The sequence below is a fragment of the Lampetra planeri genome, chromosome 58 (genome assembly GCF_965212315.1).
Source record: "Lampetra planeri chromosome 58, kcLamPlan1.2.h2, whole genome shotgun sequence".
NCBI lineage: Eukaryota > Metazoa > Chordata > Hyperoartia > Petromyzontiformes > Petromyzontidae > Lampetra > Lampetra planeri.
In genome coordinates this window covers 4,271,567-4,288,573 of record NC_136164.1, presented here as the reverse complement: position 1 = coordinate 4,288,573, position 17,007 = coordinate 4,271,567, and the positions used below count along the sequence as shown (strand labels likewise).

Sequence of the window (17,007 nt, the reverse complement as noted above, 5' to 3'; positions counted from 1 at the left end):
TATTCCATCTAAACAACGTGGTAATATTCAATGAAACAGATAATTACGTCACGGAAACGATCGTGGTTAATGCCCACGCATTTGACCACATCAGCCGCAACGCGCCCCATCTCGGGACAGCTTGGTCATCGCCAGGGCAGGCGGACGGTGCGCACGCCACTTCATCGTCTTGGTTCTTTCGGTAAAGTCACGTAGAAGGAAAATAATAAAATAATAAAAATAAAACATAATAAAATAAAACGTCGTGAGAATTATTTTATTATGTTTTATTTTTATTATTTTATTATTTTCCTTCTACGTGACTTTAACGAAAGAACCAAGACGATGAATCCCTGCAGTCACGAAAGCTTTAAATCGAAATTTAGCACGCCGCTTCGTCGGTTGCAGCCGCGCGCTTCCGAGCTACGTTGCAGGCAGAGGGCAGCGCCTCCGAATTCACCGTTGTCCTGCACTGCATCTATGCTCCTCGACGGACGCTCGAGTTTATAGGAAATCCGTGAAAAAGGGCTTCATAGCTCATCTGGATTCCTCCAGGATAATTACATTTTCTGATTCTACTTTGAGTCGTGTGGCTCATGCAAACGTGGCATTAGCCTCAACGAACTCCCTTGGGGTTTTTTACGTAAATTATTCCTGACGATGATGGCGACGACGATGATGACAACACGGTCCCAAGTTTCCGACCGCGAGTCGGCAAGAGTTTGGTCGATAAGAATGTTCGCTCTCACGACCCCTAACCGCAGAGGGTCGTCACCCGTGGGCACGGACTTGACGGCCAGCCGGTTCGCGACCGTCACCCGTTCATCGGGGGGACTTTGGCGTCGTGGTGGTTGGGCATGCCGTGCGGTCGACGCAATACCCGCATCGCAATCCACGAGAACGTACAAGTGAAAAGCCGAATGTAATGTGACCAATTCTAGATTTGAAGTTTTCGTGACTGCAAGGATCCATACTCTTTGGTTTTTTCGGTAAAGTCACGTCGGTGAGAATATTTTATCTTTAATATTTTTTTTATGTTTTTTAAATATTTATTTTTATTCTCACCTACGTGACTTTACCGACAAAAACCAAAGAGCATGTAATGTGACCGTTCTTTTTGTGCAGTCATTGGGTTTCACTGGGCCGAAGACCCATCAACTCTTAGGACCCGGTTTAGTCGCGGGCGGATACCGACAGTACAAATGCTCCGCACACGAACCTTGATTCCGCCCCACGACTGGTTTGACAGGAAGTCCACGGGACTGGTCACTCCCGGCTGAGCTGGGAATCTCAGGAGGAAGTCAAGCTCCTGCGGGATGATCTCACGGTTCGTAAGCAGCACCTGTGGGCGGACAACGATGGCACAAATCAGGGTGGCGGCGTAAAGTGTGGGCACTCCGGCCTCGTCCAAGGAATCTGACCAGTGTGGAAGAGTAGGCCAAAGCCTCGCCGATTCTCAAGACTCCTTTTTCGGGAGGGTCCTGCCAAGCTTTCGCAGAGAAGGGGATGATGTTGTCACGCGTAGTCCCAATTTAGTAGTTGGCAGCATTTATTTTAAGAATTGGGATGCTTTGTGCTAAAACCGGTGACATCATAGCTACGGGAAGAGAGGAAATACACGGACATATCGACACTGGACGGAATCACGGTGATGATGGAGGAAACCCACGCGGAAACATCCATTCCTTAAATTTGTTCATTCATTTTTTATTTTGCTTGGTGGTAGTGGTGGTAGTAGTAGGGTTTTCGTTTGCTTGGTGGTGGCTGTATGTGGGATTTTGTCCTTTATATAAAATTTACGTACAGCGTTATAGGGGTGCTACTGGCAGGCATGTGTGATGCTGATTCCACGGGGGAGAGAGGGAGAGTGACACGCAAACTCCAAATATATAACAGGCGTCGCCAGGGTTGGGATCGAACCCACGACCTCCTGCACACCGGGCGAGGTAGTTAACATCTCGCCAGGGTTGGGATCGAACCCACGACCTCCTGCACACCGGGCGAGGTAGTTAACATCTCGCCAGGGTTGGGATCGAACCCACGACCTCCTGCACACCGGGCGAGGTAGTTAACATCTCGCCAGGGTTGGGATCGAACCCACGACCTCCTGCACACCGGGCGAGGTAGTTAACATCTCGCCAGGGTTGGGATCGAACCCACAACCTCCTGCACACCGGGCGAGGTAGTTAACATCTCGCCAGGGTTGGGATCGAACCCACGACCTCCTGCACACCGGGCGAGGTAGTTAACATCTCGCCAGGTTTGGGATCGAACCCGCGACCTCCTGCACACCGGGCGAGGTAGTTAACGTCTCGCCGACGCGCCGGGGGTCCTCACCTGGAAGGCGACCTGCGCCGTGAAGGTCAGCTTGTCGCACTCGAAGAGCCCCCGAGTTGTGTATTGGAAAATGGAGAAGGTGATGCTGTCCATGAGGTTGGCCACGCGCTGCTTCAGCGTCTCGTCCGGCGCCGCCCGCTGCACCGCCATCTGGAACACCACGCTGAACGCCTGCGCCGGGGGGCACACGCGCACGCGCAAGCACGCGGTTCGACGTTAGGCCCGCGTCACGAGCCGTCGCCAGAGGTCGAAAACGGGTTTTGATTCCTTACCCGTACCCGTACCCGGCCGCACCAGGTCGCAAATGAGTGACAAACGGTTACTCACCAGTGACTCACGGCCTACCCGTACCCGGCCGCACCAGGGTCGCAAACGGGTACCCGTACCCGGCCGGGTACGGGTAGCCGGGTATCGGGTAGGGTACGGGTATCGGGTACCCGGTTGCGACCTCTGGCCGTCGCCCAATCAAAAGCAATCAAAAGCATCACCATCGGTGGGTCGCCTACGGAGTTGACAACTGGCTCCTCACTGTCCTGTGCTCACTGTCCTGTGCTCGCCGTCCGTCTCGTTGAGACTCGGCGAGGCTTTCCCCGTACAGAAAATCGTCATCATCGTCATCGTCACCAACGTCATGTGAACCCTTTCCCATTCCGATGACGTACGTGTACATACGTCATCGGTTTTTACTTCCATTCCGTTCCGCTGGTGTACACGTACGCCAGCCGTCACAGAGTACGGTTGTGTCGCTACGGTTCTCTGCGGTAACAACGTCTTTAAAAACAACGGCCCTACTTTACCGAGTGTTGACATCCCCAGCGTTTAACTGTACTGCCTTTTTTGTATTTGGATTGTCAGCCAACACCGGTTACAACCCCAAGTGCACCTATTGTTCTCTTATAGCCCCGCCCACCCCCCCCAACACGTTCCATTCATTGGCCACCACATTCAGATAAGCCCCTCCCCCCCTCCCCCTCAACTTGTATTTAAGAGCTCGTCTCTTGGAATTTTGCCTCACTTGCTACAGTAAATTTAGCTGTGACGGTCCCACCTGATGACGGAGACTTGTGTTGCCTCCGAAACGTCGTGATTTATTATTTAATTTCTATTATTATTTATATTATTTTTATTATTTATTTTTACTTACGTGACTTTACCGAAAAAACCTAAGAGTAACAACGGTCCTACTACGCCTCTCTAAATAAAATTAACGCTGAACCAACCGCGCGTTTCCAGATTCAGCGGTGAACGGTACGGGAAAGGGTTAAATGTCATCATCACAATGTCGACGTCTTACGTTGCCCGGCATTGGCTCGCTCTCGAAGACACCGAGCCAGCGCCAATGATTGCCCAAGCTCCTGCGGTCCTCTAGTAAGTAAGGTGATGTCGGCCAATTAATGAGTGCTTATACGTGGAGGAAACCGGAGCTCCCGGAGATATCCCCCCGTGCGTGCGAAGGGGAAACAGTCTGTCCCGTACTGCCTGCTCCTGGTGAGCCAGGGAATGACACCTCAAAGCCCATTTAACAGGACACAAAACCTAAGCCAAAATCGTAGCCCTAAAACAAAGTTTTCAAAGTTTCAAAGTTTAATTTATTAGGTATAGTCCTGTGAGCCATTCGGCTCTTAAATCGGGTGCAACCGCAACAAACAAAAAACAAAAACATGAACAAGAAAACATCTTAAAGTGACTATGTAACTGAGTGCAAACAGAAAATCCAAGAAAAGACAGAAAAATATTGCAGAAAAATCACCGTACACCGACGCTGTGTGCAAAAATCCCAGTGGGATGCAAGTCAAACAACAACAACCACAAGACAACTTAGATTAAGGCCATCAGTCTAACTCTGTACTACAACAAACAAACATGGCCAAACCAAAAAACTTTTCGAAAATCACCAAAATAAAGCCATAAAGCAATGAAACAGTGCAGGTCTTTGGAACTGTGACCGAATGTTCACAATGAACGACGTAAACAACATGTACGTTAGGAAGGGAATTGAGTGTGACCTCAACTTGCGTGTGACCTCACATTGAATGAGACCTCACCTGGAGTGAGACCTCACCTCGAGTGAGTGCAAGGGAACTCACCTTCAGCGAGAACTGGTACATTGGGTGGATCTTGTTGAGGTCGTTCATGATGAAGTAGAGGAGGGAAGCCCGCGCCGCTGCCGGGCGGTAGTGCTCGCGCGCCTCGTTGATCTTCAATTCCGTCACCTTGGCCTCCTTGACCTGTCACGTCGATCGCGACGATCATCACAATGATGATGATGATGAAGAGGTGTGGAGGAGAGAGCGGGGGGAGGGGGGGGGTACAGCTCGGTATGAGCAAAGCAAAGCAATAGTTCACGGTCCCAAAAGCAGCTCAAGGTGCTCCCTTGGTTCACGAAAATAAATCGGGCTGCATCAAGCATCGGCTCGAATTCGAATCTTTATGAGCGTGACGATATAATCTCGACGGTGACAATCCAATGAATCTCCCTCATGTCTATCGTGCCTTCCCCCCAGCCGTCCGTGCCCCCATGTAAGCCCGGGCCCTCGACTGTCCTGTGCCTACGACTGCCTCCGTAGAATGCAAAGCAAGGCTGCTGTCTGCCTAACAGCGGCATCAGTACGCTGCTACGCGCAGACGCAGCGCTACGCAACCGTCCCCTCCTCCTCCTGTGCCTACAACTGCCTCGGTAGGCTCCAACGCGGGCCCGCTGTCTGCCTAACAACGGCATCAGTACGCTGCTACGCGCAGACGCCGCGCTACTCAACCGTCCCCCAGAGGTCGCAACCGGGTACCCGATACCCGTACCCTACCCGATACCCGGCTACCCGTACCCGGCCGGGTACGGGTACCAGTTTGCGACCCTGCTGCGGCCGGGTACGGGTAGGCCGTGAGTCACTGGTGAGTAACCGTTTGTCACTCATTTCCCAACGTCTTGTCTCACAATTCAAGTTCCTAGAATCAACCCACCCGCGCCTGCAACGTGGCTTCATCCCAGAGGTCGCAATCGGGTACCCGTACCCGTACCCTACCCGTACCCGGCCAGGTATGGTTAGGGTACGTGTACGGGTAGCCGGGTATCGAGTAGGGTACGGGTACCCGTTTGCGACCCTGGTGCGGCCAGGTACGGGTAAGGAATCAAAACCCATTTGCGACCTCTGCCATCCCCTCCTCCTCCTGTGCCTACGACTGCCATGGAAAGGCTCCAACGCGGGGACCCGCCGGCCGCGCGTAGCATCTCGAGTACGCTGCCACGCGCAGACGCCGCGCGTGAATCGATCGCGGTGCGCCGCGGCGTGGCCGTGCCTTCTCCTCGATCTCGGCCGCCGTGCGCTTGGTGGTCTCCAGGTTCTCCACGAGCGCCGTGTCGCCCAGGAAGTTGCCCGAGGCGGCCGACAGGCGCGACAGGAGGTTGTCCTCCAGGTTCTTCAGGGTGATCTTGAAGTCGTTCTGCTGCTTGGTCAGGTTCGACTGCGGGGAGGAGAGACGGAGCGCGCCCACGCGACAATCCACCGCTGCGCGTGTCGGTCCAGCGCCAAGTTGGTTTAGTTCAACCCGAATGAGAAGCTTCGTTTATCCTGGATCGAAAAACTAGTTTCTTAGAACTGCTGTTGTCCTTGCCCCACACCTCCGATTAGCACGGTTGGCTACGTATGGTGCATAAGAAGTTAAACATACGTACATACAAAAACTGCTTTTTGTGTTTAGTTTATTGTCCTTCCCCCGCCACCTCCGATTAGCACGGTTGGCTACGTACGGTGCATAAGAAGTTCAACATACGTACGTACATACAACTGCTTTTTGTGTTTAGTTTATTGTCCTTGCCCCGCACCTTCCGATTAGCATGGTCGGCTACCTATGTTGTGAAACAAGTTCAACATACATACACACGTTCAACCAGAATCACAATCTTTACTTATCCTGGAGGAATCCGACAAGCTATGAAGCTCTTTCTCACAGATCTCCAGTAGGGGCACGGGCTCAGAAAGTGAGGCAGTCTCAAGGGACCAGGAGAAGAGTCACATTTGCGCGACTCTGAGCCAGGGTTATACCAAGGTGACAAAAATAAAAAATATATAAAGCACAGCGATGAAGCCAAGAGAAATCAGGACAAATGAAAACAATACGGCGGTTATTTCAATATACAGCAATCCCTCACTAACCGCGTTATTCGCACCTGCGGTATTTATGTGTCCACGGTTTTCCTTCGGCATACCGATTTGCTAACCGCGTGGGTACAGAGTTTCGTCCATCCGCGGATTAGCACGGCTTGCCTGTCCCACACCGTTGCACTCCTTTCGTGCTTTTGTATTGTGTTTGTTGTTGTAAGGTTCTGACCCCCCCCCCCATGCGCCCTACTGCGCATCTGTGAAGTAGACCTTAATAGAGTAATAGGTTTTTACCCTTTCAACTGGTACAAAAACTGACACCTTTATACAAGGCATCATGTTTGCAATAACCACAACACAAGCAGCCAGATGACGCCAAAATGCGTCATCTGGTCCAACACCATGTTAGACTAGGCTCTAGGAAAAGCTGTCTCGGGTGTGGACCAATCAACTTCAAGGACAGTGCATATCATTATCATCATCAGAGTTGTTTCTTTTTGTTTGCATTTTGACTGCTTGTGTTGTGGTTATTGCAAACATGATGCCTTGTATAAAGGCGTCAGTTTTTGTACCAGTTGAAAGGGTAAAAACCTATTACTATATTTTGCCACTGGTAAAGGAGATGTCTCATAGTGTAAACTTTAATAGCCCATCGAATTCCTCCCATCTGCGAAATAGAGCTTTATAAAATTAATATTCCGATACTGCACTTTCGCAACGATGGTCAGTGCGGGTTGGCGAAGGCGCGGGGGAGCGGCAGAGGGGAGCAGAGTTGTTGCAGCAGCAGCATCCGTACCGACAGCCCCCCCCCACCGATCACCGTCACCACCGCCGCCACCGCCGTCGTCACCGTCCGTCGTCATGACGCCGCCGGCCTCACCTTCAGCTCCTCCAGGTCGGGCCGCTCCATGCTGACGACGGCGGCCAGCAGCTGGTCCTCAAGGCCGTCGCGCGTCACCGTGAAGTTGATGAGCGTGCACTGCGCCTGCATCTCGGGCTGGTAGTGCGGGTTGGCCAGCTTCGTGTGCAGGATGAGCCGGAAGCTGGCGTTGTACTCGCACTCCTTGTCGCCGATCTTTATGTACCTGCGAGTGGACGGGAGGTGCAAGGGGCGGTTGCCCCACAGGCGGGTGACCGCCGGGGGCCGGCGCCGCGCTGATAAAACTGCGCCGTTCGAAAGCCGACGTCACTCGGAGGCCCCGCGGTTGACGCCCCGACGCCGTCAGGCGAACCGGCGATGACCGTCGCGCTCCGGTCACCGATGACCGAGGAGGGAAACTCATCATCGTGGAGCAACTGAGCTGGCACCACTGAGGATGTGAGTTCAGAGCCGGGTTTCAGTCACCCGTGCTCTCACCCTCGCAGCAGCAGCAGCAGCAGCGGCGGCGGCTTTTGGCTGAAGTTGTCGAACAAAGACGGTCGCCACGTCGCGCTCTTTGAGGTGGACTTCGGCGGCCGTCTGGAACGCTCTTCCTTCCGATATTAGTAAGCCGCTGGAGCTATGTATTCAGCAGCACACCTGGCCGCCTTTGTCTCCCCGGTGCTGAGGTTTACACACCAGGTATTAATTTTAAGGCTGATTCAGCCTAGAGGAAGGGCCCAGGACCTGGTTTCAGATAACCGTCACTGTCGGTGGCCATGAGCGGGTTTCTAGCTCAGCACGCTAACTGCTGCGCCACCGTCCCCCACCGCAACACGCACAGCAATGAGCGCGACTGTTAAGAGCCACAAAAAGATCACGATGCACACGACCTTGACACAAACAGTGCCAGCCCTCCCTCCAGTGGAGACTTCAAGTAACTTACGTTGCGCAGAGGTATCCAGGGACGAGCCATTCTCTTCCAAAAACACAAATGGCTCAAGCTGAAGTAAGGATGAGGCCCACGAGCCATAGACCGCGTGATGGAATCCACGACCCCCCGCACACGAGGCGAGATAGTCAACAACGCACCTGCCCTTCTTGATGGTCTCTCTGCCGATCAGCGGCCCCAGCACGGGGTCCACCGCCTCCTCCAGGTTCTCGATGAGCACCGTGTCTCCGGCCGACAGCGCCATCTCGATCACGTCCAGGTACCTGCGGCAGCGGCGGCAGCGGCAACGGGCGTCGTGACGTCGCCCGCGTCACGGCCGCGCCGACAGCGCCGCCGGCGTGCAGACGCGTGCGCGCCGACAGCGGTGCTCGTCGTCTGTGCGATCCGCCAACCTCGATCCCGCATCGCTCGGACAATGCCGTGGCTACGCGCACGCGACTCTCTGAACGATCCGTCAACTCGCACAAAGTGAAATATATTCGGGGGCAGCACGAGGTGGCTATGTGGCTCACGGTTCGGTGTTCGCAGCCACGGTCGTGCGCAGCCGTGGTCTAAACTAAACTATAAACTAAACTATTGTTTTATTTACCAGGTAAGGCCCACTGAGCTATACAGCTGTTTTACTGGAAGGAACCTCCTGGTTACACCAGCCCACAGGGGATTATTGTGTCCGTCCGACACGCAGGGAGGGGCTGGGTGGGGAGGGAGGGGCTGGGTGGGGAGGGGAGGGGCTGGGTGGGGAGGGTGGGGCTGGGTGGGGATGGGAGGGTGGAGAGGGGCTGGGTGGGGGGGGGTGGGGAGGGGCTGGGTGGGGAGGGTGGAACTGGGTGGGGGGTGGGAGGGGTGAGGCTGGGTGGGGAGGGGCTGGTCACTCCGTGGTGCCCTTATAAAACTCAACGTCTAACCTAATCACGCCGACTTGTGCCCGCCCTCACAGTCAGGCATATTTGCGGAATACACCATGCTGCCGTTGACCCTGGCCATTGACCGAGCAACCCAACGTTCCTACCAGCTCCCTCTGCAGGAATGTGTTTTCATAAGAGGCCTGGCGATCACAATTCATAGCTCGATGAAGTGTGTATGTATGTTGAACTTCTTTCGCACCATACGTAGCCAACCACGCTAATCGGAGTGGCTTATGTTGATTCTAAAATGTGGAGGAAAAACCCGGAAGACCCGGAGAAAAACCCACGCGACCACGGGGAGAGAGAGAGAGACACGCAAAGTCCAAATATACAGCAGGCATCGTCAGGGTCGGGATCGGGATCGAACCCATGACCTCCTGCACACCAGGCGAGGTAGTTAACATCTCACCACGGAGAGAGCCGCAAACTCCAAATATACAGCAGCAGGCATCGTCAGGGTCGGGATCGAACCCACGACCTCCTGCACACCGGGCGAGGTAGTTAACATCTCACCACGGAGAGAGCCGCAAACTCCAAATATACAGCAGCAGGCGTCAGGGTCGGGATCGAACCCACGACCTCCTGCACACCGGGCGAGGTAGTTAACATCTCACCACGGAGAGAGAGATGCAAAGTCCAAATATACAGCAGCAGGCGTCAGGGTCGGGATCGAACCCACGACCTCCTGCACACCGGGCGAGGTAGTTAACATCTCCTAGCCACCGTGGCGGTCGTTACTGGGGCCGCGGTCACTCACCCCCTCTGGCCGATGCGGACGATCCGCAGGCCGTCGCCGTACTTGTTGCGGATCCACTTGCTGCCCTGCAGCTGCGGGTCGACCATGAGGGGCCAGCGCTGCGTGCCCGTGAGCACCGTCGCGTTCTCGGTGGACATGCGGTCGGCCGGCAGGCCTTCGTTCTGCCACGCCGCGATGTCGGCGTCGTCCGTCAGCATCGACAACGGGTCGAGACCCTCCGTGATCGGGATGGGAACCTGGCCGCTCAGATGCAAGGAAATCGTTTTTTACGTTGCCATCAAACTATTTTTTTTTTATTCACCCAGGTAAGGAGGCCCACTGAACTATATATATAGCTACTCTTTGGGTCTTTCGGTAAAGAAGACGATTGCCAGTGTTGCGATCGAAACGTCGTGATCTATTATTTCGCTATCTAGGTGCCTTTACCGAAATACCCAAAGAGTATGAATTGCAGCAGTCACGAAAGCTTTAAATCAAGATTTATTTTTATAGCTGTTTTTCAGAACGTACCTGGCCATCACAAATGATAGTCCAACGAAGTGGCTTATCATCAAATTTAAAGCAGCCAACTACTTCAAACGTGGAGGGGGAAAGCCGGAGGACCCGGAGAAAAACACACGCGACCACGGGGTGAGAGAACATGCAAACTCCAAATATACAGGCATCAGTGTCGAGATCGAAGCGACGACCTCCTGTATACCAGGCGAGGTAGTTAACATCTCGCCACCGTGGTGCCCCTTTAACACGGTGCAGGCGTTCTGTTATGATCAATATTTGAATTTGGGGTCAGATCGCCGCGTAAGTAAGTTGTGTGTCATACAACCTCCTCCACCCAACAGGGCCAATTAATAAACGTGTCAAGTGATGAAAAAATGTGCCAAATGCATTACTGCTGCTGCAGCACTACCGGTGTTTGAGAGCAATCGACAGGCGTTTTACGATTTGGTAGTGCGACGTTTCGCCGGTAGTTACAACAAGCATCGTCAGGTAGATTGCTGACAACTGTTGCAACTTCATGAATTGGCTGTGTCAGGTGGAGGAGGGCATACAACACACATTTGCAACACACACTCCGGTCATCCTCGCAGCAGCGGCTTTTGGCTAGCCATCGAGCATAGATTGTCACTGCATCGCGCGCTTTCAAATGCGCTTCTGCGGCCGTCTGGAACGCTCTTCCTTTCCGATATAAGGAAGCCGCTGGAGCAATGCACTTTTAAATCTAGATTTAAAACTAATTTCTTTCGAACTGCTTGTTTGTGTTGAGTTTGTTGTCCTTCCCCCGCACCTCCGATTCGCACGGCTGGCTACGCACGGTGCGAAAGAAGTTCAACATACATGCGCACATTTAACTTACACGTCGTTCTGACCCAAATATCAATTATGAACCCGGAGATGGCCCATCTAAGACTACCCCACAGCTAGAGTTGCCACCCTCTGATGTACTAAACATGCTGGCAGCCACCTCAATCAAGAGGAATTATCCCGGTTAAACCAGCACAGGTGGCAACCCACGCCCACCGCCCCAGGCTGTGCTTAACCTCGTAAGATAAAAAAATAGCTCAGTTTTATATGTATACATTTTTAAGCGATTTGATTACCTTGCTTAATCATTTGCACTAATATCTTGTTATCGTCCTCTTTGTTGTATGTAACGTTCTGACCTGCTCCCCCCTACTGGACATCTGTGCAAAAAAAGATCTTCGTAGGCTCATCGGAATTACTCCCGCAAGTGCAAATAAATATTCTTAGGTTCTTTCGGTAAAGTCACGTAGGTAAAAAATTAAAATTAATAAAAGTAAAATAAAAATAAAATATAAATCACGACGTCGCGGAGGCAACACAAACGTCGTGATTTTTATTTAATTTTTATTTTACTTTTATTAATTTCAATTTATTACCTACGTGACTTTACCGTAAAAAACCTAAGAATATGAATCCTTGCAGTCACGAAAGCTTCAAATATAGAATGCAAATACATATTCCGTGTCTCCAGCCCCCCGTCACCTTCAGCTGGCTGAGGAAGGGCTTCCACTGGCCCTCCATCAGCTCGTGGCGGTAGCGGCGCGTGAAGTAGCCAAAGTAAGAGACGAAGGCGGTGACGAGCAGCACGTCCCCGCACAGCGTGTGCTCCTGGCGCCGGAAGGAGCCCACGGCCTCCGCCCAGCGCACGTTCTCCGAGGCCAGGCCACCGACCTGCGCGCCAGCAGGCCCACGGGTGTCATTGCGTTCCTCGGGGGGTGGAGGGCGACGAACCGAACGCGGAACGCGGGGCGCCCACGCGCGCGTGCGTGCGTCCGCCCGCTCACCAGGCGGTTGGCGAGCGAGATGGTGAGCGCCGTGCTCTCCGCCTCCGCCTGGCACTTGAGCTTCTCGTCCGTCGCCTTCTCGAACTGCGCCGTCAGCTTCGCCAGGTTCGTGTTCAGCTCCTGCGGAGGGAGGCGGCGGACGCGAGTTAGCGCCCGCCCGGAGCCCGCCCGGCACCCGCCTGGCCGAAAGGCACCATCCCGCTCGCGGCAGCGGCCTCTCCCGACGCGCGCGTGCAGGTCGCGCCCGCTCGGCACGACGTCCGCCCACGTTTCGCCCCGCGCGCCGGGAGCAACCGTTAGGGAAGTGAATTCACGACCCTCCCACCCGAGCACGCGTGCCGTGAAAGCGTCGGACGCCATGCCCCATCGTCGTGCGTTACCGGGCCCTAATAACGTCGGACGGCTCTGCGGCAAACCTCAAACGTGTACGTGCGAGCCCGCCTTGCCACGATGTTGGCTACACCGTGAACTCGGTTGCCCTCTGTTGCTCTGTTTCACGTAGGGGTTGCGTTGTGAGACACAACAATTCCGGGCGGCGCGGTCGCTCAGGGTTCTGACCTCTGAGCCACCCCCGCCAACCTGCCACCTTCCGCTCCGCACGTGGGGATCCAAAGAAGCCTCCCAGCGGCACGTGGAGCGAAACGTCGGACGTCGGGCCGAACCAACGCCCCGGCGTGACGCGAAAACGCGGGCGGAGAGCTGTGCCCCGAGTTCGAGTCTTGAGTTCTGCGACTCTACTTGACTCTGCATGGTTTTCAAAACGAATCTCTCTTCATCTCTTAGTTTTTTCGGTAAAGTCACGTAGGTAAAAAATGAAATTAAAATTAATAAAAATAAAATAATAAAAATCACGACGTTTCGGAGGCAACACAAGTCTCCGTCATCAGGTGGGACTGTCACAGCCAGATTTGCTGTATCATTGATTTGCTGTATCATTGATTGATACAGCAAATCTGTATCATTGATACAGCAAATCTGCCTGTGACAGCAAATCTGGCTGTGACGGTCCCACCTGATGACGGAGACTTGTGTTGCCTCCGAAACGTCGTGATTTTTATTATTTTATTATTTTATTTTTATCAATTTCAATTTCATTTTTTACCTACGTGACACTACTATACACTACACTATTATACACTACACTATACTACTATACACTATACTACTATACACAGGGGTGGTCGTTAAGAGCGGTTCTACTGTAGTCATCATTTAACCCCTCCCCCCCCCGACCCCCAAGACAACATTGCAACACCGGGGCTCCCTCCGTGCCCCTTTCGCCGCCGGCAGAGCGGAGGGAGGCACTCACGGTGATCTTCGCCTTGATGCTCGTCAGCTTGTCCTGGGCGGCGGCGAGGTCAGAGTTGGCCTTGCCCAGTGCCTGTCGCTTGGGCTCCACCTCGCAGTAGACCTCGTAGAAGCGGACGATGTTCACCACCCACGAGCAGAGGCCTCCGGCCGCCAGCGACTTGGCCTGGATCATCTCGGGATTGAACGCCGGATCCTGACAGAGAGAGGGATTCCAACTTTTACGAAGCGTTGTGCGCGTGTGTGTGTATGGGGGTGGTGGGTGGAGGTCACGGTGTGTGTGTGTATGGGGGTGGTGGGTGGAGGTCACCGTGTCTGTGTGTGTATGGGGGTGGTTGGTGGAGGTCACCGTGTGTGTGTGTATGGGGGTGGTGGGTGGAGGTCACGGTGTCTGTGTGTATGGGGGTGGTGGGTGGAGGTCACCGTGTGTGTGTGTGTATGGGGGTGGTGGGTGGAGGTCACCGTGTGTGTGTGTGTATGGGGGTGGTGGGTGGAGGTCACGGTGTCTGTGTGTATGGGGGTGGTGGGTGGAGGTCACCGTGTGTGTGTGTGTATGGGGGTGGTGGGTGGAGGTCACCGTGTGTGTGTGTGTATGGGGGTGGTGGGTGGAGGTCACGGTGTCTGTGTGTATGGGGGTGGTGGGTGGAGGTCACCGTGTGTGTGTGTGTATGGGGGTGGTGGGTGGAGGTCACCGTGTGTGTGTGTGTATGGGGGTGGTGGGTAGAGGTCACGGTGTCTGTGTGTATGGGGGTGGTGGGTGGAGGTCACGGTGTCTGTGCACGGGGGTGGTGGGTGGAGGTCACGGCGCGCGTGCACGGGGCACCTGCAGGTAGGGCCTTATGGCCTTGAGGCAGTTCTCATGAATGTTCTCCTTGTTGAAGTGGATGAGCGAGTCCAGGAACTGGTCCACCTTCGCCATCATGATCTTCCCCGCCTTCCAGCTGCGGTCCTTGGGGATACGCCCGCCGGGAGCCATGAGCACCATCACGGCCGCCGTCACGTTGATCACGGCCGGGGGCGGGGAGCCGAACGATTTCAGCTCCGTCAGGTTGTTCTGCGAGATGGGGGGGATGGGGGGGGGGGGGATGACCCGGGGGGGGGGGGGGGGGTGCGGGGGGCGAGCGACGGTCAAAGTTCACCGGTCTCAAGAGGCTGCGTTTCCGCACCGCACCTTACCGCGTGGGCGTTAGCGAGAGGGCCCGGCGCTCGCAGCGCGAGCCCCTCGAAGGAACGGCACGCTCGTCAATCACACGTATTTCTTTAAATGGAAAAAATATATATAACAGGCGACGATGCCCAACTGCCCTTCGATGATTCCAACTATCCATCAGCCAAATCACTCGTTCATCAGCCAAATCACTCATTGAAATGACTCGTTCGTTCGTCCGAGCGTCCGCCGATTACAAACACTAACAACTATATGCTGTTTTTATTTCACCAGGTAGGGCCTACTGAGCCCTACCAAGTGACCTGGCCATCACAAATAATAGCCCAACGAAGTGGCTTATCATCACGTGGAAATGTATGGCGGTACGAACGTCGATTCTAAATGCGGAGGGAAAAATCGGAGGACCCGGAGAGAAATCCAGGCGGCCACGAGGAAAGAGAGAGAGAGAGAAACGAAAACTCCAAATATACAGGTGTCAAGGGTCGCGATCGAACCCACGACCGACTGCATACCGGGCGAGTTAGTTAACATCTCGCCACCGTGGCGCCCCGGGATTAAGCCGAGCGCCCATCAACGCGCCGAACCGCTCACTGAAAAAGAAACCCCGGTGACGCCGCACCTTGTTGAGGGTGTTGAGGGCATCCTGCGCGGCGATCAGCGCCGGCTCGGCCTTGGCCAGGTCCTCGGCGCAGTCGCGTTGCTGCTTGCCCACCTCCTCGGCGAACACGGCCACCTTGGCCTCCTCGCCGTCGGCGATCTCCTTCTCGCGGGACACCTTCTCCGTCTCGACGCCCACCACCTGGATCAGCTTGTCGGCGTCCTCGTTCTTCTGCTTCAGCTCCACCTCCTGCGACGCCAGCTTGGCCTTCAGGTCGTCCACCTGCGTGCGCGGGCGAGGCGGAGGGAGAGGGGTCGAGGGGAGGAGAGGGGGCGGTCGATCAAGTTCAGACGGCGGGATCGCTCCGCAACTCCGAGCGAGCGAGCGAGCGAGCGTGGCAAGAGAGGCGAGACCGTTTCCCCCCCCCTCCTCCCCCAAACGCTTTGCGCCACGGTGGCGAGATGTCAGTGGACCCCGTGCCGGGGCCGCTGCTCGGCAGAGAAACCACCAAGAAGGGCAGGTGCGTTGTCAACTACCTCGCCTGGTCCCGACCCTGACGGCGCCTGTTGTATATTTGGAGTTTGCGAGTGTCTGTCTGTCTCTCTCTCTCTCACTCCCCCCGTGGTCGTGTTGGTTGTTGATTTAAAAGAAACCGGTGGTAAAATGTATAGGATGGTGTATAGTAATACAGTATATAATTTTATGTTGGGTTTGTCTATGGCAGCATATAGTACGGGGTAGTCCCGTGTGATGTAAGGAAAAAAGTGTAGCTGGAAGCATATTATATTTTTTGCGACATAGAATTGTAATGTATTACTTACTGTTAGTAGCTCAGCTTATTGGAGAGTATATTTAGTATACTGATGATGCTGCTAATCCTGCATAATGCACGGGCATAATATGCCTTTGAAACCCCCCCGCCCACCTCCTACGCATTTCACAAGTAGTACTAATCACATACCTGCATTTCCCATAAATATGCTAAATTCCTCTTGATATGCAAATTATTTTGTCAAGGCGCACCTTCCCACCTTCCAACCCAGCTTAAATATACGCGCCAAGCATGGTGTTTTTTCATTCAGACGCTGTCTCCCCGACAGACGCTGCTAGCGTTGTGGCCGAAACGTCGTGAGAATTATTTTATTATGTTTTATTTTTATTATTTTATTATTTCCATTCTATGTGACTTTGCCGAAAGAACCAAGAAGGTGGTAAAATGGTTTCACGAAGCCGGCCGTGTGTCCACAAGCGTCACGGAGAGGAGTCGCACCTGCGCCGAGGTGCTCTGCAACTTCTGCAGGCCATTCTCCAGACGCTCCATCTTGGCGGTGAGCTCCGCCCGCTTGCTCGCCAGCAGGCTCTGGTACAGCTTGATCTGCTCCAGGAAGGACTTGGGCGTCGTGTAGTTGTACCGCCGCTCGTTGGCCAGGTACTGCCGCGACATCTCGTTCACGCTCGTGTGGACGAACGACATGAACTTACTCACCGACTCACGCACGCTCGGCTGGAGAGACACGGAGAAGGAGGGAGGAAGGCGAGAGGGCAACGATAAGGATTTGGAGGGCGCTCGCTCAAATGCCTCGGTGAATCACAGCAGCTGGTATCGTGTCTCATCTTAGACCGTTCCGACGCCCCGCTGCGGTCTAAACTAAACTATTTTTTATTTGACTGTTAAGGCCCCACTGAGCTACGTAGCTCGTTCTGGTTGTCACAAATGATAGCTCAACGAAGTGGCTCATCA

The 17,007-nt window shown here is 54.1% G+C and overlaps 1 protein-coding gene across 1 annotated transcript in view; it reads right to left on the bottom strand.

Annotated features, from left to right (window-relative positions):
- DNAH9 (dynein axonemal heavy chain 9) overlaps window positions 1–17,007 on the bottom strand; it is a 98,308-nt gene that overhangs the window by 11,614 nt on the left and 69,687 nt on the right. The window contains exons 53-65 of the mRNA XM_078618661.1: window positions 16,537–16,770; window positions 15,288–15,548; window positions 14,324–14,554; window positions 13,502–13,696; window positions 12,193–12,312; window positions 11,891–12,079; window positions 9,887–10,122; window positions 8,365–8,487; window positions 7,294–7,498; window positions 5,611–5,775; window positions 4,404–4,544; window positions 2,317–2,487; window positions 1,199–1,321 (exon numbers count right to left, since the gene is read on the bottom strand). Coding sequence (XP_078474787.1) covers window positions 1,199–1,321; window positions 2,317–2,487; window positions 4,404–4,544; window positions 5,611–5,775; window positions 7,294–7,498; window positions 8,365–8,487; window positions 9,887–10,122; window positions 11,891–12,079; window positions 12,193–12,312; window positions 13,502–13,696; window positions 14,324–14,554; window positions 15,288–15,548; window positions 16,537–16,770 — 2,394 coding nt within the window. The remainder of the gene's footprint in view (window positions 1–1,198; window positions 1,322–2,316; window positions 2,488–4,403; window positions 4,545–5,610; window positions 5,776–7,293; window positions 7,499–8,364; window positions 8,488–9,886; window positions 10,123–11,890; window positions 12,080–12,192; window positions 12,313–13,501; window positions 13,697–14,323; window positions 14,555–15,287; window positions 15,549–16,536; window positions 16,771–17,007) is intronic.